The following is a 23,895-nucleotide window of genomic DNA, read 5'->3' as shown; positions in this document are numbered from 1 at the left end:
AAAATACATTATGAAACCTTTATTCTCTCAAAAAAAGATGCATGTTGGGCCTCCAACAGTTCTTATTGTACTAGTTCTTATTTCATCAACACTGTCAAGTACAAGTATATTAAGGTTATAATATTGTAGAGAACAATGTAATTATTAATTATATGTCATTTATAATGACCAAGGTCACAGAAAACTACGTTTTAATATTCATTTCGTAGCACACTCTTGATTGCCCCGTTTTTCGCTACGTCATTGATAAGCAGTGAGTGAACGCCCAATTTACTAGGCTGGCAGCTAACGTTAATTACATTCATTGTCAAAGCACACTATTTGTTCAACAGTTGTGAAATGACAATTAGAACATCTATAAGAACAACAGTAAAATTTTTCACATGTATCACCATTTAATCCATGCTTAATAACATCAACAATGGTCTATCGTTTTGTAAACTAGCTAGCATACCCTGACATTTGCTTACATGCGTTGCTATGGTTACATAGTACCACAAGTTGTCTTGAGCAGCATGTTTCTCAAAATAGACCAAAAAGTAAATGTTCTCCCCAAATAATTTTGATAGTTAAATATGAAATGTCATCCCACATCCCAGGCTTGCATTGGTGCTGGCTGTATCCCTATTTCGCAAATTGTGGCGTTGTTGACAAATTGGCTATTTTAATGTTCGGCTTATATTGTTTTTCCGTGATTCACTGCCATTATTAATCAAAGACCCGAAAGGAGGAGTATGATAATTCCGCCCGGTGGCTTAAAGGCTCTTATTGGCCAAGACATAAAGTGTCAGCTGTCCAGGGTTTCTATACGTCATTGTTCCCGGCCCGCACAAGTGACCCTGCCGCCATCACTTCACAGTACCTTTTGGCTGGCACACTGCTGTGACACGACACAGGAAGCTGAAATAGTGAATATCCAATGATATACATAATTCTGAATATCCCGTCCCTCATTGGCTCTCCGCTGAGAACCAGAACGGGTGGCTCTCCGCAAGCTTGTGGTGCTGAAATCTTGACTTGCTATGATAACGATGTAATGGCAATGAGACATTTCACTGTGGAACCCAATAAACACCACCAAAATGGACGATGATCTGTTCCAGTTAAGACAACTCCCGTGAGTGTATATATACAAAAACTTATTAATTTCTAATTTGATCGTAACTGGATCATTTTGTTAAACCGACCCTTCGCCCACAGCCTTTCTTTCGTGATTGCTTGAATTGCAGCTGTTGGGTAACAATGATCTCTTGACATAATAATATGTGCAACATTGTATTCCTATTTTGTGCTAGTCAGAGTACTCTACACGAATACAATGTGGCATGTCGAGGAACTGACGGGCGTTTTGTTTGAAAGCAAAGCATCAATGACCGGTAAACAGTAACCCTGACCCAAATGCTCATATGGGTGCTACACCAATGTCGGCTAGTATTTGTATTTCTTTTTTACTGCTAGTGACAGTGTGCATATTTCACAGGGGGTTCATTCACATCATTGCCTACTGTATATGCAGCTACTGCCTTGCCAACATCATTCGTCATGCCTTTGTTTTGGTCATTAACATCTAATATGTTACACAACATGTAGCCTATTTTCATTTTATTACAAATATTTATGCTAGCAATGGCCACACATTTAGCCTAAAAATGACTGTAGGTATACTGTAGGTAACAGATGTATATGTCAGCCTATTACTAATTATTTAGTAGCAGCAAATATAAACATGATTTGGAATGGTTTTAGAATATTCATACTACAATTGTATCTATTGTGCATGAAAATCTATTACGTTCATTTATGTTTATTGACAAAAATACACACTTTTCACTGAAGCTGGTCGACCAGAGTTGTCCACACCTGGCTATCACCATCAATTTCCAACTATGTTTCTATTGAGACTCTCCTTTTTATGTGTAATAAAAAAAGGCACAGCATTCTATTTACAATTGTTCCTATGCCAGTAAAGCAGTGACTTGGCAGTAGGCCCAGTTACTACCTAAAAATTGTAGAACTGAAATTGTGCAATGTGACTGTGGCAGCAAACTGTCTTTCTCCCCAGTGTGAACCTCAAAATAATATTTCCAAACAGGATCCATAGATCTTATGCTATTATGATGGGTGAGGCAATTAGGCCTCATTGCAACTTTCTTGCAGAAAGTGTAACGCCATCAACACAACGGTTTACAGAATCTGTCCATTGAGCAATGCCCTTCTCCACGTCTATATGGGATAAATGTGGGATTGTTCTGTACAGAACTGAAAGAAACAGAACCACAGTAAGCAAGGCATGTTGATTTCTAGGCTCCTCACTGGGCGATCAGCTGTATTTCTTCTGCCCTTGGCAAATCTGTGTTGTAATTACTGTGATTAAGACATCACTGGGCTGCCTCCATGTTCCTTTTACAGTGTTCCACCCTCTATCAGCAGTCTGTCATCTTACAAAATGGGGAGTTTATAAGCTTGATGTACAGATAACATACAGGTGTTTAAGGTATTGTCTAAATTTGAGAATTTTATTTTTCTTAACAAATCTATTTGTGGTCTACACACAATTATTAGGTGGCACACAAGTTTGTCAGTTGTGAATAGCAGTGCATAACTTACCTCTGTTTGCCTGGGAGGAACAGCTCATATCACCTAGGCAACAGCCTCTCATTCTCAGCTGCATTCAGCTGTGTTGGCACAAACTTCTTTACAGTAGGCTGGCAAACTGATCCAAGTTGATCTTCCTGGCTTTCTCTATTGCAAATATAAATATAAAGTAATCCTTCTCACCCCCCCCCCCTTAAAAGATTTAGATGCACTATTGTAAAGTGGCTGTTCCACTGGATGTCTTAAGGTGAACGCACCAATTTGTAAGTCGCTCTGGATAAGAGCGTCTGCTAAATGACGTAAATGTAAATGTATTGCAGCGTGGTCAAGTTCCGTCGCACGGGTGAGAGCACACGCTCTGAGGATGACTGCTTGGGGAGAGACCAGGAAGTCCAGATCGATGGGAGGCAGGCTTACATGGAGTCTGTGGCACTTCACGATGGCGCACTAGTACCCCGGGAGTTTGCCAACCCAACTGATGGTATGACTGGGTCCCTCCTTAGCCATCACTCTGACTGTCCCATCCAAATTCAAAATAACTTCCATATGCATAAAATTGCCTTCCAAATCAAATCAGATTTATTTATATAGCCCTTCTTACATCAGCTGATATTTCAAAGTGCTGTACAGAAACCCCGCCTAAAACCCCAAACAGCAAGCAATGCAGGTGTAGAAGCACGGTGGCTAGGAAGAACTTCCTAGAAAGGCCAAAACCTAGGAAGAAACCTAGAGAGGAACCAGGCTATGAGGGGTGGCCAGTCCTCTTCTGGCTGTGCTGGGTGGAGATTATAACTTCCCCCTCTCTCCTTCCACCTACCCCATCAGGGGACCACTGGGATCTTATAATGGCCTTTCTCTTTAATGAGATTGACTACAGTTACTCATTGCGTACACATTTATCATAGTAACTTGCAATCCATACTTGCAACTCATCATCTGTATCTTATGTAATTTTCTACTTGAGTTGGTATAAAATGTATTGTTAATTGGTTACACCTCTTATTCTCCTCAGACACTTTCATGGTGGAGGATGCTGTGGAGGCCATTGGTTTTGGGAAGTTCCAGTGGAAACTCTCCATCCTCACTGGTCTGTCCTGGGTGAGCAGCCATGCTTAAGACAGTCCGAGAGTAAAACATAACAGTTTCATAACATGTTGTGTATGTGCTGTATTTCAAACCTGTACATGTGAGTATAATGTATATGAGCGCAATTCACTGTGTCTTCATTGTTTCCTGTCCCACCGGTCCTTATGGCCGCTGTTTGTTCAGATGGCTGATGCTATGGAGATGATGATTCTAAGCATCCTGGCACCACAGCTTCACTGTGAATGGAGGCTTCCAAGCCTGTGGGTGGCGCTACTCACCTCGGTAATGCCGGTCTCATTCTTACATTGATTACCAGTAACACTAAATGATGACTGGATTGATGGGCTAACGGTAGTTAAAATCAAATGAAATGTTTTCGTCACATACACAGTTTACAACAGGTATAAAAGGTGCAGTGTGTGCTAGCTCCCTTAACAATGCAGTACATTAATCAATAATAACAATGAGTTGTTGAGAAGGTGGTGCTGATTGTATGGACTAGTAGTGGTAGTGATGAGTGTAATAGCAGTAGCTGTTGATGTTAATGCAGTCTTACACTATCACATTTCATTACTGACAAAGCCTCTACATATGTGATATCCATTTCCTCTGTTTTTTTAACTCCAGGCGGTGTTCATTGGAATGATGATCAGCTCTTCCATTTGGGGGAACATTTCCGATAAGTATGGCAGAAAAACAGTGAGTTCAACAGCTGGGTTTATTGTGGTGGAGGTCTATATCGAGTTCTAATTGGCATTTCACAGCAGTTGGGTCATTCCACTTATTCGGTGCCTTTTTAAAAGTGTAACTTAGTCCCCAAAAAACGTTTGATTTCACCTAAATTTTTACATTCTGTCTTAAAAAAGCACATGTTCAACTTGATAAAAAAAGAGGTTAAATAAAAAAATTACTATAATAATTTAAGTTTTAATGTCACATGCACATGTAGAGTGAAATGCTTTTTTTGCCAGCTCTAACCCAAACAATGCAGTTTTCAATAACAATGTAATGTAAAAATAACAAGGTACAACAAAAACACACAAGATATAGAAATAAGAAGAACACGATAAAGTAAGTAAACATACTATATACAGGGTCAGTTCCAGCACCATATTTACAATGTGCAGGGATATTGGATCGATAGAGGTATATATGTATAGGGGTAGGGTGACTTGGCATCAGGATATATCATAAACAGAGTAGCAGCAGCGTATATGATGATTGTATGTGAGTGGGTGTGTGTAGACTCAGTATAATATGTGCATATTATTTTTGCAAAGAGACAAAAATATGAATAAAATACAAAGGTCAACTAAGATAGCAGTCTTATGGTATGGGGATAGCAGTGCCTTTTAAGTTCCAAATAAAGTCACATGGTTGACCATAACAGGGTTGATGAGAGGAGAGGAGGAGCTTGAGTCTTATGAGGGGTTCATGGCTCTGTTTAAATTAATTTTTGATCATCCTGCGGAGGGCAGAGAGGGAGGTGAGCGTCTGCTTCAGCTCCAGCGGGGGTATCAGACGGCTGCTGAGTATGCGCTTACCTTCTGGACAGTAGCAGCTTCCAGTGGATGGAATAAGCCGGCGCTCAGCACGTTATTTAGAAGAGGTCTGCGCGAGGAGGTCCAAAAGGAACTGGCCTGCTGAGATGACAACCTCACCCTGGACGCAGCCATTGCGATGCCCATCCGTCTGGATAACCTCTTCCGGGAGCGTTGGCATCTACATCACTTCAAATCAAATCAAATCAAATGTATTTATATAGCCCTTCTTAGATCAGCTGATATCTCAAAGTGCTGTACAGAAACCCAGCCTAAAACCCCAAACAGCAAGCAATGCAGGTGTAGAAGCACGGTGGCTAGGAAAAACTCCATAGAGAGGCCAGAACCTAGGAAGAACCTAGAGAGTTCTATGAGGGGTGGTCAGTCCTTTTCTGGCTGTGCTGGGTGGAAATTATAACAGAACATGTCCAAGATGTTCAAATGTTCATAAATGACCAGCATGGTCAAATAATAATAATCACAGTAGTTGTCGAGGGTGCAACAGGTCAGCACCTCAGGAGTAATTATCATTTGGCTTTTCATAGGCGATCATTGAGAGTATCTCTACCCCTCCTGCTGTCTCTAGAGAGTTGAAAACAGCAGGTCCGGGACAGGTAGCACGTCCGGTGAACGGTCAGGGTTCCATAGCCGCAGGCAGAACAGTTGAAACTGGAGCAGCAACATGGCCAGGTGGAATGGGGACAGCAAGGAGTCATCAGGCCAGGTAGTCCTGAGGCATGGTCCTAGGGCTCAAGTCCTCAGAGAGAGAGAAAGAAAGAATTAGAGAGAGCATACTTAAATTCACACAGGACACCGGATAAGACAAGAGAAATACTCCAGATATTACAGACTGACCCTAGCCCTCTGACACATAAACTACTGCAGCATAAATACTGGAGGCTGAGACAGGAGGGGTCGGGAGACACTGTGGCCCCATCCGACGATACCCCAGGACAGGGCCAAACAGGCAGGATATAACCCCACCCACTTTGCCAAAGCACAGCCCCCACACCACTAGAGGGATATCTTCAACCACCAACTTACCATCCTGAGACTAGGCCGAGTATAGCCCACAAAGATCTCCTCCACAGCACAACACAAGGGTGGGCGCCAACCCATACAGGAAGACCACGTCAGTGTCTCAACCCACTCAAGTGACGCACCCCTCCTAGAGATGGCATGGAAGAGCACCAGTAAGCCAGTGACTCAGCCCCTGTAATAGGGTTAGAGGTAGAGAATCCCAGTTCTCTCCCTCTTTCGGCGAGTGTTCGGGATCAGAGCCTGAACCCATGGAGGTAGGGATAACACGCCTTCCCCCGGCGGAATAACGGGCTGGGGTTCTGTACTGTGGCCAGGGAGGGCACAAGCGCCAGCGGTGTCCGTTAGTTCAGAATCTGGGATCCACTAGAGCAGAGGGACTGTTACGTGACATTACATCCCCTGGAACAGGAGTGAGTATTCCATCTACTGCTCTTCCTGTTAGACTCTTTTTAGTACCACCACTCTGGCTGACTGTCCCTCATGTCCTGTGTCTACAGCTTTAGGCGCCGTTGGGAACTTTATGGATCAGACCCTTGCCTGCTCTCTCAATATTACTACCTATCTGCTCTCTTCTCCTTTTCCGGTTCAAGGTCTTGACTGTCGGCCTCTAGGATCCGGAACCATCACACACATCACCCAACCACTCACCCTCACGTGGAGCCCAATCACCAGGAAAACATCCCCTTCTTCATCACCAGTACACCCGTTCACACCCGTTCCTCGGCCTACTTTGGCTTCAGCGCCATAACACTACCATCTCATGGTCGAGGATGAGAATCACCGACTGGTCACCTGAATGCCGGAAGACCTGCTTTCCTGTCCCCTTTGGTTCCATGTTGGTTGAGAGTCTGGTTGCCCTCCAGCCCAACATCCCGGAGGAATATCAGGATCTAAGGGAGGTATTCTCCAAGACTAATGCTACATGTCTCCCTCCTCATCGCCCCTGAGACTGTGCCATTCACCTGTTTTCCGGTGCTACACCTCCGCACAGACACATTTACCCTCTGTCAGTGGCTGAGACCCAGGCCATGGAGAACTACATTCATGCTCCAACAGGGTTTCATCCGCAGGTCCACGTCCCCTGCGTCAGCTGGTTTCTTCTTTGTGGCCAAGGAGGGAGGATTACGCCCTTGTTTAGATTATTATGGACTCAGTGGCTGGTGCCATCAGTCATCGAGCAGCTCTGCAGGGCGAGGTTCTTCACCAAACTCATTCGCATCCGGGAGGGGGATGAGCGGAAGACTGCCTTCCACACAATGTCTGGTCACTAAGGGTACTTGGTTATGCCCTTTGGCTTAGCCACTGCTCCGTAAGTGTTCCAGGCATTCGTCAATGAGGTGTTCAGGGACATGCTCAGACATCAGGTGGTTGTGTACATCGATGACATCCTGATCTTCTCGACCAACCTGGAGGATCACATCACTCACGTTTGAGCAGTCCTGGAATGCGTCTTGGCTAACCACCTGTTCGCCAAGGCGGAGAAGTGCCAATTCCACCAGAGGGCTGTCTCCTTCTTGGGCTACCAAATCATCCCGCAGGGAGTGAGAATGGAGGACAAGAAGGTAGATGCGGTAAGGCCATGGCCAGTCCCAACCACAATCAAGGGGTTTCAACGGTTTTTGGGGTTTGCCAACTTTTACCGCCGCTTCATCAGGAACTTCAGCGCCGTCGCTGCCCCTCTCACCTCCCTCCTCAAGGGTGAGCCTAGTAGGTTGGTTTGGTCTCCAGCAGCTGACAAGGCCTTTCATCTCCTCAAGGGGTGTTTCACCCCCGCCCCCTTGCTAAAACACCCAGATCCGCTACCTTTTGTGGTTGAGATAGATGCATCAGAGGTGCCATAATTTGCAAATAAATTCATAAAAAATCCTACAATGTGACTTTCTGGATTTTTTCCCCTAATTTTGTCTGTCATAGTTGAAGTGTACCTATGATGAAAATGACAGGCCTCTCTCATCTTTTTAAGTGGGATAACTTGCACAATTGGTGGCTGACTAAATACTTTTTTGCCCCACTGTATGTGCTTTGACAGGCTTTTATGAGACATCAGTTTTATATCAACGTCTTGGGCAGAGATGGGGAATAGGGATATCCATGACAGTGTGATATGTGGTAGAGATAGTTAGGGTATTTTGCTGTCTGTGTCAGAGCTCACAGTTATGGGTGGGTGTGTGTGTACACAGGGTCTGAAGATGAGTGTGGCGTGGACCATGTTCTACGGTGTACTGAGCGCCTTTGCCCCCGTCTATGGCTGGATCCTCTTTCTCCGTGCCCTGGTGGGATTCGGCATCGGAGGAGCCCCACAGTCGTACGTATCCCTTACTGTTGGCATTATAGCAATAGCTACAGTATACTGTAGTAAGACACAGTAAAGGATTGGGTTATGTTATCTACCCAGTTATAAGTGGGCTACAGATTGACTCTAAATTAATGACACACAATAATAGTTAATAGAAGTAGCATAATAGTCACATGTCCTTCTCCCTTCAGGGTGACACTGTATGCAGAGTTTCTCCCCATGAGGTCCAGAGCCACCTGCATCTTGCTAATCGAGGTATGACTTATCCTTTTCTATCACTTAGTAAGAGTTACACTCTAGTCTGTGGCCTGTCCAACTCAACTCCTCTCTCCTGTGCTTCTATCTCTCTGTCCAACTGTGCAGTCGTCCTGTGAGGTCCACTTTTAACTCTGTCAAGTTTGTCATCGATTTGAGACATTAGCAGGTCTGTGAGGTACAAATTGATCCACTTGTTTGTGAGTGATCCTCTTGATGCCACGTTTTTGGCCTGTCAGGAGCAGGATAGATCTCCACTGACCTGGATCAATGAAGCTGCTTCAATGTGCCAGGGAACTCATCATGCCAACCATTTGCTGTTCCTATTGCTGTGCCCCTGCAGATATTCTGGGCGCTGGGCACTGTGTTTGAGGTGCTGCTGGCCATCCTGGTGATGCCCACTCTGGGCTGGCGCTGGCTGCTCGGCCTCTCCACCATTCCGCTCTTCATCTTCGCTATCCTCTCTTTTGTGAGTATGCAGTAGTGTAAAGTATTTATGTAAAAATACTTTAAAGTACTATTTAAGTAGTTTTTGGGGTATCTGTACTTTACTCTACTATTTTTGACAACTTTTACTTCACTACATTCTTCAAGAAAATAATCTACTATTTACTCCATACATTTTCCCTAACACCCAAAAGTACTCGTTATATTTTGAATGCTTAGCAGGACTGTAAAATGGTCCAATTCACGCACTTATCAAGAGAACATCCCTGGTCATCCCTACTGCCTTCGATCTGGCGGACTCACACATGCTTTGTTTGTAAATTATGTCCGAGTGTTGGAGTGTTCCCCCTGGCTTTCTGTAAATTAAAAAAACTATAATATGGCGCCATCTGGTTTGCTTAATATAAGGGATTTGAAAATTATTTGTACTTTTAGTTTTGATACTTAAGTATATTTTTGCAATTACATTTACTTTTGATACTTTAAAACCAAATACTTTTACTCAAGTAGTATTTTACTGGGTTACTTTCACTTTTACGTGAGTCATTTTCTACTAAGGTATCTTTATGAAATTGGGTACTTTTTCCACCACTGGTATGACAGTAACAGCTACTACCAATTCACTTGAATTAATTTATTTTACACTATTAAACGACTGACCCTTTGGTTTTGGAAACAGTGGCTGCCAGAGAGTGCACGCTATGACGTGTTGACAGGGAACCAGGAGAAAGCTCTGACTACCCTGAAGCGCATCGCCAAGGAGAACGGAGTCCCCATGCCCCTGGGAAAACTAATTGCTGCCAGACAGGTACAGCCCAGCACATTAAGATATATTGTATGGAATACGTACAGGGCACACTAAAGTAGTTTGGCTTGTTTCAGTTGTTTATCTGTCATATTGTGTTTCTTGACTGTTTGTCAATTAGGAGGACCGTGGGAAGTTCCAGGATCTTTTCTCACCGCATTTTCGCTGGACCACAATTCTGCTGTGGTTTATTTGGTAAATACATTACTTTACATTTCCTCATTTTTAGATACAGGTAATTAAAAGTTAGTAGATCACATCTGATGACTAATTTAAACTCTTACATACTTTGATTGAACATCTTCATACATTTTTTTAATGTAACCTTTATTTAACATAAGAGTTGCATCTTTAATTATCCCAGTTTTCCTCATGGGAATCCTTAGATTGACTGTTTTATCTCTTAAGGTTCTCTAATGCATTCGCCTACTATGGCCTGGTCCTGCTCACCACTGAGCTCTTCCAGGAGGGGGGCGCCTGTGGGGGTGAGTTACTGCTCCTTCTCCTCTGACATCATCAGTAACACTCACACAAACACTCTTAAGGATAGTATTAACCTGCTGAGCCCAAACCATCTTATTCAACTAAAAATTTATATTTTTGTAACGCTTTAACCAAGAGTAACTCCAATTGACCGCAGGTTACATTAGCCTTTAAGTCTCAAGGTCATTTCAGGACCTTGTGATTCTGGAGGGTTGCAGTGAGCACTGCTAAGTGTGCATCACGTGTTTCTTGTGTTATGTCTCGCTCTAGAGTCAAAAGGTAGTAAGAGGGAGCCCAGGTGTAGCCTGGAGTGTAAATACCTGACCTCAGACGACTACAAGGATCTGCTGTGGACCACCCTGTCTGAATTCCCAGGTATACATCTTCGACCTCCTGCTTTCAACTAATAGTCATAATACTGTTAAACACAATTGCATGGGGAGAAGGGTACTGTGAAATAAAGTAGGTTGTAAATTGTTCTTATTGATTAAAAAGACTAGTAGAATATCTGAATAGATTGGTTGATGTATAATGTTGGGCAGGCTTGCTGGTGACTCTGTGGGCCATCGATCGGCTGGGAAGGAGAAAGACCATGGCACTGTGCTTCTTCGTCTTCTCTCTCTGCCTTGTGCCACTCTATGCTTGTGTAGGGAGGTAAGACCATCCGATACAAAATTACAAAGTTATTACTTTTGGGATTCGCAATGCACTACTCTATGACAAACATAACACTGTGGTGGACCCGCAACTGACAACACAATAACAGTGTTGTTGTTGTTGTTATTAACATTGTTGTTGTTGTCTGTGCTTCAGGACGTGGCTGACAGTATTGATATTCATCGCCAGGGCCTTCATCGCAGGAGGTTTCCAGGCTGCTTACGTCTACACCCCTGAGGTGAGGTCATAGGCCATACAACCCCATGTACCCTGTGGCTACATTATCGACTCAATAGAATGCCAGCTCTTACTTTAAAAACAAAGATTATACTAAATTGTAGACGTCAGGTTTCTGTTCAGTTTAATTTCTTTGATAGATTTGTGACTAAACGAAGGGATAGTTATTTGGTTTGTACTCTTCTTCTCCATTGGTTTCTAATAAGTATTACAGTGTCAATATGGTACAAAGTAAATTACACTGTAAATAAAAATAATGCGTAAAACTTGACATTCCCTTTTGCGTAAACAGCATGAAGTGTCTGTCCTGAATGATAATAAATGATGTATTCCCATGGTATTCTCCTGACTCCTCAGGTATATCCAACAGCAACCAGAGCATTAGGTCTGGGCACTAGTAGTGGAATGGCTAGAGTGGGAGCCCTCATCACACCCTTCGTTGCACAGGTAAAATCGAAAAAAAGGTTACCACAACCAATATATAAAGAATGTTTGTACATAATGTGTACTGAAAGACATTCACGCCATCACATAGAGAGTTATCCTACCTAGGCTGGTGATACGGTTTTCATTACTCCCCCTGTTCTGCAGGTGATGTTGGAGTCTTCTGTGTACCTGACTCTGTCAGTGTATAGCATCTGCTGCCTGCTGGCTGCCATCGCCTCCTGTGCTCTGCCCATTGAGACCACTGGCCGGGGCCTCCAGGAGTCCAGCCACCGCGAGTGGGGCCAGGAAATGATGGGCCGGGCCCCTGCCAACAGCTCTGGGGGCATCCCACACTCCGACTCTGGGTCCCAGGAGGACGGAGCACATGCAAGAGGGTGGTGAAGGAGGGACGCTGGAGTGGAAGAGAGAGGCAATGAAGGAGAAGGAAGCTAGGCAAGCAGCCCTTGTCCATTCTCAGCTCAAATGTGTCATTACTGGTTTGTATATAGGCACCACAGTGACTTGAGAGAGAGCCTGCCACCAAAATGTTATTCAAAAACATTTCTCTCTCATTTTAATCTTCAACCACTACCACTGTCATGATTTTTGCCAATGTAGGATAACCACACTCTGAGTGAGACAGAGCTCAATCGATTATCCTGAGTATACACTGGGTGAAGGAGGGAGAGAAACTGTTCAGGGTGGGTTTGTCATTCTTATATCTCAGTATTTGAATTTCATATTATGAGGGAGAAGAACAGCGAGATTTATAGTAACAGTGAGAGTGATAGGGAAAGAGAGTGATAGAGGACATTGCTTTGTTGCATTGTTTCTATTAACCTGTTTCTTTTAAGAGAGCCTTAAAACAATGGTTCTACTCAGGTCCTACCACTCAGTTTTGGATAAGGGACACATTGAGGGCTTTTGACAGAGATGTGACGTCAAGGGCCCCAAAAAATCCATTATATTTTGCAAAGCTATAATGAAAACAATGACATGTAATGAATTGCTATCTAATGATACAATAATTACCCATTCAACATAATCAAATCTGTGCATCTGGGGTTGTTTGCAGATTCGCATCACCACGTTAACCATCCGACATGACGCACTTCATAGAGGTGTGAAGTCACAAATCTCAGTTACGCTTCAGTTTAGACACTTATATACTGAATAAAAATATAAACGCAACATGTAAAGTGTTGGTTTCATGAGCTGAAATAAAATATCCCAGAAATGTTCCAAACGCACAAAAAGCTAATTTCTCTCAAATTTTGTCCACAAATTTGTTTACATCCCTGTTGACATCTGGCTTCTTCACCTGCGGGATCGTCTGAGACCAGCCATTCGGACAGCTGATGAAACTGTGGGTTTGCACAACCAAATAATTTATGCACAAACTGTCAGAAACCGTCTCGATGAAGCTCATATGCGTGCTCATCGTCTTGACCTGACTGCAGTTTGGCATCGTAACTGACTTCAGTGGGCAAATGTTCATCTTCAATGGCCACTGGCACGCTGGTGAAGTGTACTCTTCACGGATGAATCCCGGATTCAACTGTACCGGGCAGATGGCACCGTGTGTGCGAGCGGTTTGCTGATGTCAACATTGTGAACAGAGTGCCCCATGATGGCGGAGGGGTTATAGTATGGGCACTCATGCTACGAACAACCAACACAATTGAATTTTACCAATGGCAATTTGAATGCAAAGAGATAGCGTGACGAGATCCTGAGGCTCATTATCGTGCCATTCATCCGCCGCCATAATCTCATGTTTCAGCATGATAACGCACGTCCCCATGTCGCAAGGATCTATACACAATTCCTGGAAGCTCAAAGTATCAACGTTCTTCCATGGCCTGAATACTCACCAGACATGTCACCCATTGAACATGTTTGGGACGCTCTGGATCGACATGTACGACAGTGTGCTCCATTTCCCGCCAATATCCAGCAACTTCGCACAGCCATTGAAGATGTGTGGGACAACATTCCACAGGCCACAATCAACAGCCTGATCAACTCTATGCGAAGGAGATGTGGCACACTGCATGAGGCAAATGGTGATCACACCAAATACTGACTGTTTTTTGATCCATGCCCCAACCTTTTTTAAGGTATCTGTGACCAACAAATACATATCTGTATCCCCAGTCATGTGAAATCCTTAGATTAGGGCCTAATGCATTTATTTAAATTAACTGATTTCCATATATTAACTGTAAATCTTTGACATTTTCAGTGTAAATGAGGCAATCAAAATAATTACGTAAAGTCTCTGTGCAGCTGGCATAAGCATTCATTAGCACTCATATTCTAGACCTGTCTTGAGAAGGTCGTAATGTTATTTATCAGGATGACTATAGTTTATGTAAATTAGGAAAATTGCATATGAGTACTGATGAAAGTTCATGCCAGGGTTCATGCCAGGTGTTATAATGCTCATATATGCATTTTGAGGGTTTTATGTATATGCCATGAAACTGAAGTGCAACTGAAATATTTGAACTGTACTATACTTGATACTGTCACCTCTTAACGTAGTCACCCAAAGTTGTCAGTCTCGTACAGTAGTAATTACACTACATGGGTGAAATCATTCAAAGCAAACATAATCACATGGTTTTTCAGGGTACACCCCATGACAGCTTTTGCTTACTGGGCAAAAGTCATCTCTGTATATACTGTACCAAAACCTGGGTTGGTTGTTGTTGTTTTTGTTTGTTGGTGGGGGGATGGTCTTTGTCCCCTTGTAAAAATAACATGTGAAACAAGGTGTTGTTAAAAATGTTAAAGAACCCTGGTCTCCTACATGCCTGCCTTTGCGATCTAGTGCTGCATTAAGTGTCTGTGCACAGATTCTTATCACTGGATGTAAATGTGTATGATACAATAATAAATTATGTTTCAAAGGAGAAATAATGTTGAATTGTGGTGGTATTTATTTATTGATTCATTTTCAAACCTCATAACTTGTAGAACTTACGATAGTGTAATGTTTTATGCTAATAAGATTACTAATAATAACATTTTCATTTGATATTGCAGTCCTATTCTTTTGTCACATTTGTGAGATTTGCTTATTACATTTTTGGAAAACATTTTTATTGGTTTTCGTATGTATATCAAAATATATATATACAGTACCAGTCAAAAGTTTGGACACACCTACTCATTCAAGGGTTTTTCTTTATGTTTACTATTTTCTACATTGTAGAATAATAGTGAAGACATCAAAACAATGAAATAACACATGTGGAATCATGTCGTAACCAAAAAAGTGTTAAACAAATCAAAATATATTTTATATTTGAGATTCTTCAAAGTAGACACCCTTTGCCTTGATGACAGCTTTGCGCACTCTTGACATTCTCTCAACCAGCTTCATGAGGTAGTCACCTGGAATGGATTTCAATTAACAGGTGTACCTTTTTAAAAGTTAATTTGTAGAATTTCTTTCCTTCTTAATGGATTTGAGCCAATCACTTGTTTTGTGACAAGGTAGGGGTGGTATACAGAAGATGGCCCTATTTGGTAAAAGACTAAGTCCATGTTATGGCAAAAACAGCTCAAATAAGCAAAGAGAAACAACAGTCCATCATTACTTTAAAACATGAAGGTCAGTCAATCCATAAAATGTCAAGAACTTTTAAATTTCTTTAGGTGCAGTTGCAAAAACCATCAAGCGCTATCATGAAACAGGCTCTCATGAGGAACGCCACAGGAAAGGATGACCCAGAGTTACCTCTGCTGCAGAGGATAAGATCATTATAGTTACCAGCCTCAGAAATTGCAGCCCAAATAAATGCTTCAGAGTTCAAGTAACATACACATCTCAACATCAAATGTTCAGAGGAGACTGTGTGAATCAGGCCTTCATGATCAAATTGCTGCAAAGAAACCAATACTAATCAAATGGCCACCGGACTATTACATTGACCCCCTGCCCTTCCCTCCATTTGTTTTATACACTGCTGCTACTCGCTGTTTATTATCTATGCATAGTCACTTCACCCCTACCTACATGTACAAATTACCTCAACTAACCTATTTTTACTTTAGTTTATTTGATAAATAGTTTCTTAACGCTTCTTGAACTGCACTGTTGGTTAAGGGCTTGTAAGTAAGCCTTTCACGGTAAGGTCTACACTTGGTTGTATTAGGCGCATGTGACAAATAAAGTTTGATTTGATTTAAAGGACACCAATAAGAAGAAGAGACTTGCTTGTGCCAAGAAACACGAGCAATGGACATTACACCAACGCTGTGTCGTTGTGAGATGCAGAGTAGATGAATGGATGATCTCCGCATGTGTGGTTCCCACCATGACGGATGGAGGAGGAGACCCAAAACACACTTCGCATACACAAGGCTGTGTAAGGGCTTTGACCAAGAAGGAGAGTGTTGGAGTTATGCATCAGATGACCTGGCCTCCACAATCACCGACCTCAACTCAATTGAGACGGTTTGGGATGAGTTGGACAGCAGAGTGAAATAAAAACAGCCAACAAGTGCTCAGCATATGTGGGAACTCCTTACAGACTGTTGGAAAGCATTCCAGGTGAAGCTGGTTGAGAGAATGCCAAGAGTGTGCAAAGCTGTCACCAAGTTACTACATGATTCAATATGTCTCTTAATGATTGGCTATGGAAAGCCAACTGACATTTACTCCTGAGGTGCTGACTTGCTGCACCCTCGACAACTACTGTGATTATTATTATTTGACCATGCTGGTCATTTATGAACATTTGAACATCTTGGCCATGTTCTGTTATAATCTCCACCCGGCACAACCAGAAGAGGACTGGCCACCCCTCATAGCCTGGTTCCTCTCTAGGTTTCTTCCTAGGTTTTGGCCTTTCTAGGGAGTTTTTCCTAGCCATCATGCTTCTACACCTGCATTGCTTGCTTTTTGGGGTTTTAGGCTGGGTTTCTGTACAGCACTTTGAAATATCAGCTGATGTAAGAAGGGCTATATAAATAAATTTGATTTGATGTGTTATTTCATAGTTTTGATGTCTTAACTATTATTCTACAATGTAGAAAATAGTCCATATAAAGAAAACCCTTGAATGAGTAGGTGTGTCCAAACTTTTGCTTGGTACTGTATCTATTTTTAACATCACTTAAACAAAAATATAAAATTGGAACTTCTCAAAATAGATTTCACCGATTACCTAATAGTTACAACATTCAATAAAAGCTATCCTGATGGCTGGCATGTAACTATTTTAGGGCTGGCTGGTACTATTTGTGTTCCGAGTTAGCTGCTCTCGGGTTAATCAGGTACTTCACTATCTAAACTCTGATTTAGAGTTGTTCTCTTGCAAATATGAAATATCATCATTGTCGTCTGAAAGGCCCAGGAGTGTCCTCCTATTCGGGTTCCTCTGCAAACCGTTGTGATGTTAAAATGGTCTCATAAAGACATGTGAATGATGATGATGCCACTGCTGTTTAGATAAACCACTTGTTTACAAACAAGACCTTGGCCCCCCAGTCCTTCAGTTTCAATATCTCCCTGAAGATCCTAGCTGCCTCCTAGGCACAGCCTCAGTGGATGGTCAATCCGAACCCTCCATGGCCATGGATCACCTGAAAACAGCACATTCATATCAGTGTTATGTCTATGTGTAACTGACAGTTAGACTTACAGGTTATGTTGTTGTCTTTTGTTTGAATTGTTTATGTGTCCGCTGTGCGGGGGAAATGATAATACAAGCGGAACTACGTAGCTAATACTGTTGTAACGGGGATCCTTATTGTAGCAACACACTTTTGGAGGGAAGGCAATCCTGCGCTGCGTTAGCTAGGTTTTCATGTCATCGGGTGTAGTTCATAAAGGTTGAAGAGTGTATGTTAGGATGAAGTGTGAATTCATGCCAGGAATAATAAGTGTGAAGTTTGATTTCCTCCCTTCTGTAATAAGCAGCCAATGAGGTATTTGTTCCTTTATTAATGTGTTTAATCTGAACCCGTTATAACGCCGGTTAAACTGTTATGTATGTAAGCACTTCAGAGTTATACCAAGCTAATAAGTCACTCGTGAGATAAGGTTGTAAGAGTGTGCTTAACTGTATTTTTCATTTACTTTATAGTTCTCACGGAAGGTGATAATTCTGACTAAAACTACAGAATAAAGCCGCCAGTTAAAATCAAGGAACGGTTGTGCTCGTGGTTACTGAAGGGAGCTACACTATGTACTACTTATCTGGAGCCTACAGGGTGCCTAACACTAATAGCCAGACAATAGATATTGGTTACTGAAGAAGTAGTAACCAGTATATTCTTGTTGGCTCACCTCAAACGTGGATTGTCCAGACTGCATTGTCTCCCTCTCCAATCAAACTTTACTGTGAACAGGGCTGAGCCCTGACCAGTCCTCCACTATCCGGGCATGCTGAGGAGACAGGGGAGGAGCCATGAATAAACAGGCAGGGAGGAGCTAATGTAGTTATTCTGTATCTGTACATTTATTTTGTCTACTCCATATCAACATAGGTGCTAGGATAACCCCTCTATTCAACATCTGTCAGAACAGGGATCAGGCTTGTTTCAGTGGTCTGTGACCTCTGACCTTGAGGCTGTGCTCCAGCTGGCACACCCCCTCCCAGACCTTCTCGTGGTCCTCAGAGTTGTTCCGCTTACTCCAGTTTCCCAGCTGGCAACACCCACCAACAACCACTGAACGTCTCCTACAGAGACAAGGCATAAGTGCAGTAGCCGCTTGCTGTGCAGTAGCAGAGAGAACACTTACATTACATTACATTTAAGTCATTTAGCAGACGCTCTTATCCAGAGCGACTTACAAATTGGTGCATTCACCTTATGACATCCAGTGGAACAGCCACTTTACAATAGTGCATCTAAATCTTTTAAGGGGGGGGGGGGGAGTGAGAAGGATTACTTTATCCTATCCTAGGTATTCCTTAAAGAGGTGGGGTTTCAGGTGTCTCCGGAAGGTGGTGATTGACTCCGCTGTCCTGGCGTCGTGAGGGAGTTTGTTCCACCATTGGGGGGCCAGAGCAGCGAACAGTTTTGACTGGGCTGAGCGGGAACAGTACTTCCTCAGTGGTAGGGAGGCGAGCAGGCCAGAGGTGGATGAACGCAGTGCCCTTGTTTGGGTGTAGGGCCTGATCAGAGCCTGGAGGTACTGAGGTGCCGTTCCCCTCACAGCTCCGTAGGCAAGCACCATGGTCTTGTAGCGGATGCGAGCTTCAACTGGAAGCCAGTGGAGAGAGCGGAGGAGCGGGGTGACGTGAGAGAACTTGGGAAGGTTGAACACCAGACGGGCTGCGGCGTTCTGGATGAGTTGTAGGGGGTTTAATGGCACAGGCAGGGAGCCCAGCCAACAGCGAGTTGCAGTAATCCAGACGGGAGATGACAAGTGCCTGGATTAGGACCTGCGCCGCTTCCTGTGTGAGGCAGGGTCGTACTCTGCGGATGTTGTAGAGCATGAACCTACAGGAACGGGCCACCGCCTTGATGTTAGTTGAGAACGACAGGGTGTTGTCCAGGATCACGCCAAGGTTCTTAGCGCTCTGGGAGGAGGACACAATGGAGTTGTCAACCGTGATGGCGAGATCATGGAACGGGCAGTCCTTCCCCGGGAGGAAGAGCAGCTCCGTCTTGCCGAGGTTCAGCTTGAGGTGGTGATCCGTCATCCACACTGATATGTCTGCCAGACATGCAGAGATGCGATTCGCCACCTGGTCATCAGAAGGGGGAAAGGAGAAGATTAATTGTGTGTCGTCTGCATAGCAATGATAGGAGAGACCATGTGAGGTTATGACAGAGCCAAGTGACTTGGTGTATAGCGAGAATAGGAGAGGGCCTAGAACAGAGCCCTGGGGGACACCAGTGGTGAGAGCACGTGGTGAGGAGACAGATTCTCGCCACGCCACTTGGTAGGAGCGACCTGTCAGGTAGGACGCAATCCAAGCGTGGGCCGCGCCGGAGATGCCCAACTCGGAGAGGGTGGAGGAGGATCTGATGGTTCACAGTATCGAAGGCAGCCGATAGGTCTAGAAGGATGAGAGCAGAGGAGAGAGAGTTAGCTTTAGCAGTGCGGAGCGCCTCCGTGATACAGAGAAGAGCAGTCTCAGTTGAATGACTAGTCTTGAAACCTGACTGATTTGGATCAAGAAGGTCATTCTGAGAGAGATAGCGGGAGAGCTGGCCAAGGACGGCACGTTCAAGAGTTTTGGAGAGAAAAGAAAGAAGGGATACTGGTCTGTAGTTGTTGACATCGGAGGGATCGAGTGTAGGTTTTTTCAGAAGGGGTGCAACTCTCGCTCTCTTGAAGACGGAAGGGACGTAGCCAGCGGTCAGGGATGAGTTGATGAGCGAGGTGAGGTAAGGGAGAAGGTCTCCGGAAATGGTCTGGAGAAGAGAGGAGGGGATAGGGTCAAGCGGGCAGGTTGTTGGGCGGCCGGCCGTCACAAGACGCGAGATTTCATCTGGAGAGAGAGGGGAGAAAGAGGACAGAGCACAGGGTAGGGCAGTGTGAGCAGAGCCAGCGGTGTCGTTTGACTTAGCAAACGAGGATCGGATGTCGTCGACCTTCTTTTCAAAATGGTTGACGAAGTCATCTGCAGAGAGGGAGGGGGGGGGGGGAGGAGGATTCAGGAGGGAGGAGAAGGTGGCAAAGAGCTTCCTAGGGTTAGAGGCAGATGCTTGGAATTTAGAGTGGTAGAAAGTGGCTTTAGCAGCAGAGACAGAAGAGGAAAATGTAGAGAGGAGGGAGTGAAAGGATGCCAGGTCCGACTTGGAGTCTTTGACAATTTTTTGGGCTTTCCCCTGACACCGCCTAGTATATAGGTCCTGGATATCAGGAAGCTTGGCCCCAGTGATGTACTGGGCCATACGTACTACCCTCTGTAGCACCTTATGGTCAGATACTGAGCAGTTGCCATACCAGGTGGTGATGCAACCCGTCAGGATGCTGTAGAACTTTTGAGGATCTGGGGACCCATGCTAAATCTTTCCAGTCTCCTGAGGGGGAAAATGTGTTGTCGTGCCCTCTTCACAAATGTCTTGGTGTGGTTGGACCATGATAGTTTGTTGGTGATGTGGACACCAAGGAACTTGAAACTCTCGACCCGCTCCACTACACTTCCCGTCGATGTTAATGGGGGCCTGTTCGGGCCTTTCTTTTCCTATAGTCCACGATCAGCTCTTTTAATCTTGCTCACATCTTGCTTGTTGTCCTGGCACCACACTGCCAGGTCTCTGACCTCCTCCCTATAGACTGTCTCATCGTTGTCGGTGATCAGGCCTTCCACTGTGGTGTCGTCAACAAACTTAATGATGGTGTTGGAGTCGTGCTTGGCCACGCAGTCGTGGGTGAACAGGGAGTACAGGAGGGGACTAAGCACGCACCCCTGAGGGGCCCCAGTGTTGAGGATCAGCATGGCAGATGTGTTGTTGCCTACCCTTACCACCTAGGGGTGGCCCGTCAGGGAGTCCAGGATCCAGTTGCAGAGGGAGGTGTTTAGTCCCAGGGTGAGTTCTGCCCACTCTCCGCAAGCTGAACTCAACAGGCAAGAAGGAAGAAAAGAAGAAACTTGGTTTAAAAAACTAATAAACACTCCTGATATTCATGAACAACAGGGGGCTGTGAAAGCCCAAGCTTTCCCTCTCTATTTTTTATTGAATTTTTTATTTGACCTTTATTTAACTAGGCAAGTCAGTTAAGAACAAATTCTTATTTTCAATGACGGCCTGATCTGGTATATAGGATATTATTTACTGGATATGGAATATGAATACTTTCAGGATATTTCTCAAAAGTAAACACTGGGTAAAACTAATACGGTTGAGCTGCACTTTGAGCATGAATTCACTGTCCTGTGTAAGGCACTCCCATTGGGTAAGGAAAACACATGCGTGGATTAGATGGAAATTAAATAAGCATAGTACAATTACTGTCATTTGGACAAAAGAGGCCCAGAATTAGGGCCTCGGAATATACAGCACCATCTATTTTTATGCCCGTTGTAAGGTGGGAGTCAAACTTGCACTGTTCATTATATTAGTTCAGAACTCTCACCTATTTTTACCTCTGGTAAAATGTCACCCCTCTTCTGTAACCTAGAAACAACACATTGCCAGGTTGACTTGTATAAAGGTATATAGAAAATGAAGTAATACAGGGAACCCAAATTGCACCTCTTTTTATGGTGTATAGACATTGGGCTGGGACCCAGCCGCTGGGTGCCAAAAGATAACATTCACCTTGAGAGATGATGAAACCACCATAAGATATAAGTAGAACGTTCTCTTTTGCATCCCCTTCCCACCAGATAAACCAAGTTCATCCCACAGATTTGCCAATATACAGTTATTCTCAAAGAAATCATGTTTGAACATTTGAACAGCTGTCCCCAGGAGAACCCTTTTTGACATAAGGTGGAGACTTTTTGGGTTCCAGGTAGAACCCCTTTGGGTTCTTTAAAGGGTTATCCTATGGGGACAGCCAAAGAAACCTTTTTAGGTACTAGATAGCTTACACTCTTAGAAAAAAGGGTGCTATCTAGAGTCCAGCACATTATTGTTAAAATAGGGATTGTGCAATAAAAGAGAGTGGATGTATTTGTTACTCATCTATTTTTATTACCTTCCTTGACTGTGTTGGTTTACATTTGTGATGTAGTGGTTTCATTAATCCGTTAGCCTTGTGACAGACAGAGGGGCCTCAGTGGCCATGTCTTTTAATAATTCCATTGACCTGTTTGTGGTGCTGGACAGTAGACTATTCAGATAGGCTGAGTGAATTCAGACTCTATTCAGAACATGTAAACTGAGTCAAGCCACTGCTACGATAGACCATTGCTACGCTGTAATGACACAGATGGAGGAACAGGAATTTTGTCTCAAGTTAATCTACTTCAGCAAAGGGATTATACAGTAGTAGTTGGACATTATAAACCAGGTAGTTTGGGTCCTGGATGATGATTGGCTTTTCATTTCAGCCGTGTGCCTATCAGACAATCTACCACGGGTATGACGCAAAAATGCTTGTTTACTGTTCTATTTATGTTGGTAACGAGTTCATAATAGCAATAAGGCACCTCGGGATTGTGGTATTTGACAAATTTACCATGATTAAGGGCTGTATCCAGGCAGTCTGCTTTGTGTTGTTCATAAGGACAGCCCTTAGCCATGGTATATTGGCCATATACCACACCCCCTCGGGCATTATTGCTTAAATATACCACACCTCCTCGGGTCTTATTGCTTAATTACAGCAGCTTAAAATGCAAAACAACTAGACCTTGCCTCCATGTGAATGATGAAGCCTGAAGAAAGAAGAAAGCCCTCTCACGTTTTCTGGGAATTACCCTTGTCGTAGAGGTATGGCTGCCAGAATCCTGCAGGCCCATCGCTGGTGGACTGACTGACTGTAGAGTGGTAGTGCTCATAGATGCTCTGAGCCGTGGACAGGCAACTGACCCCAGCTCTGATCACTGCCACGAGTTTGTCTGGAGATAACAAACACAGCAGTTATTGTTGCTTTTGTTATTATTATTTATCTTTTAAAAAATCTGATTAGCCTCCATTCTGTGTGACTGGCTTGGTCCTGCTCAGAATCTACCATTCCATATAACTTTGACAGTGTAAACATTTCCATGTCCTTGAGTGTACCTGAACCTCTGACCCATCTAACTGTATGAAGTAACCAGAAATTGTACATCGTGTAATGTGTAATAACCTGAAATATAACAGTGACAAAAATACGAATGTAGATATATATTTAAAAAACAACAACAAAACAACATCACAGCAGTTGGCTGAAAAAAACATTATGCAAAAGATTACTCACATTCTGCAAGTTGTGAGGGTTTGTGTAGTTGCATTACATGAACTGTAGCTAATATTATTTATTATTTTTAACCGACAGGCCAAGTGAAATACACAGTTCGAACTGGAAGAGATTCTGTCATGATGTAGGTATGTATTTGACATAATTGGTAACCTAGCTAGGCTACAACATCCATCGGATCAGAATGTTTGAACTCAGC

The 23,895-nt window shown here is 43.6% G+C and overlaps 1 protein-coding gene across 1 annotated transcript; it reads left to right on the top strand.

Moving 5' to 3' along the window:
• The first annotated feature begins 857 nt into the window (after positions 1 to 857).
• Positions 858 to 14,801, top strand: LOC115118907 (synaptic vesicle 2-related protein-like). The gene is made up of 16 exons (XM_029647636.2): positions 858 to 1,117; positions 2,916 to 3,076; positions 3,608 to 3,693; positions 3,865 to 3,963; positions 4,309 to 4,380; positions 8,444 to 8,568; positions 8,751 to 8,814; positions 9,158 to 9,283; positions 9,941 to 10,069; positions 10,188 to 10,261; positions 10,475 to 10,551; positions 10,820 to 10,924; positions 11,092 to 11,203; positions 11,363 to 11,444; positions 11,801 to 11,890; positions 12,035 to 14,801. The coding sequence occupies exons 1-16, from the start codon at positions 1,083 to 1,085 to the stop codon at positions 12,269 to 12,271; spliced, it is 1,674 nt and encodes a 557-aa protein (XP_029503496.1). The 5' UTR covers positions 858 to 1,082; the 3' UTR covers positions 12,272 to 14,801.
• The last annotated feature ends 9,094 nt before the right edge of the window (positions 14,802 to 23,895 follow it).

The sequence above is a fragment of the Oncorhynchus nerka genome, linkage group LG27, assembly GCF_034236695.1.
Source record: "Oncorhynchus nerka isolate Pitt River linkage group LG27, Oner_Uvic_2.0, whole genome shotgun sequence".
In the NCBI taxonomy this organism is placed as follows: Eukaryota; Metazoa; Chordata; class Actinopteri; order Salmoniformes; family Salmonidae; genus Oncorhynchus; species Oncorhynchus nerka.
Note: the sequence above shows the minus strand (reverse complement) of the source record. Positions and strands in the feature narration are given on the sequence as shown.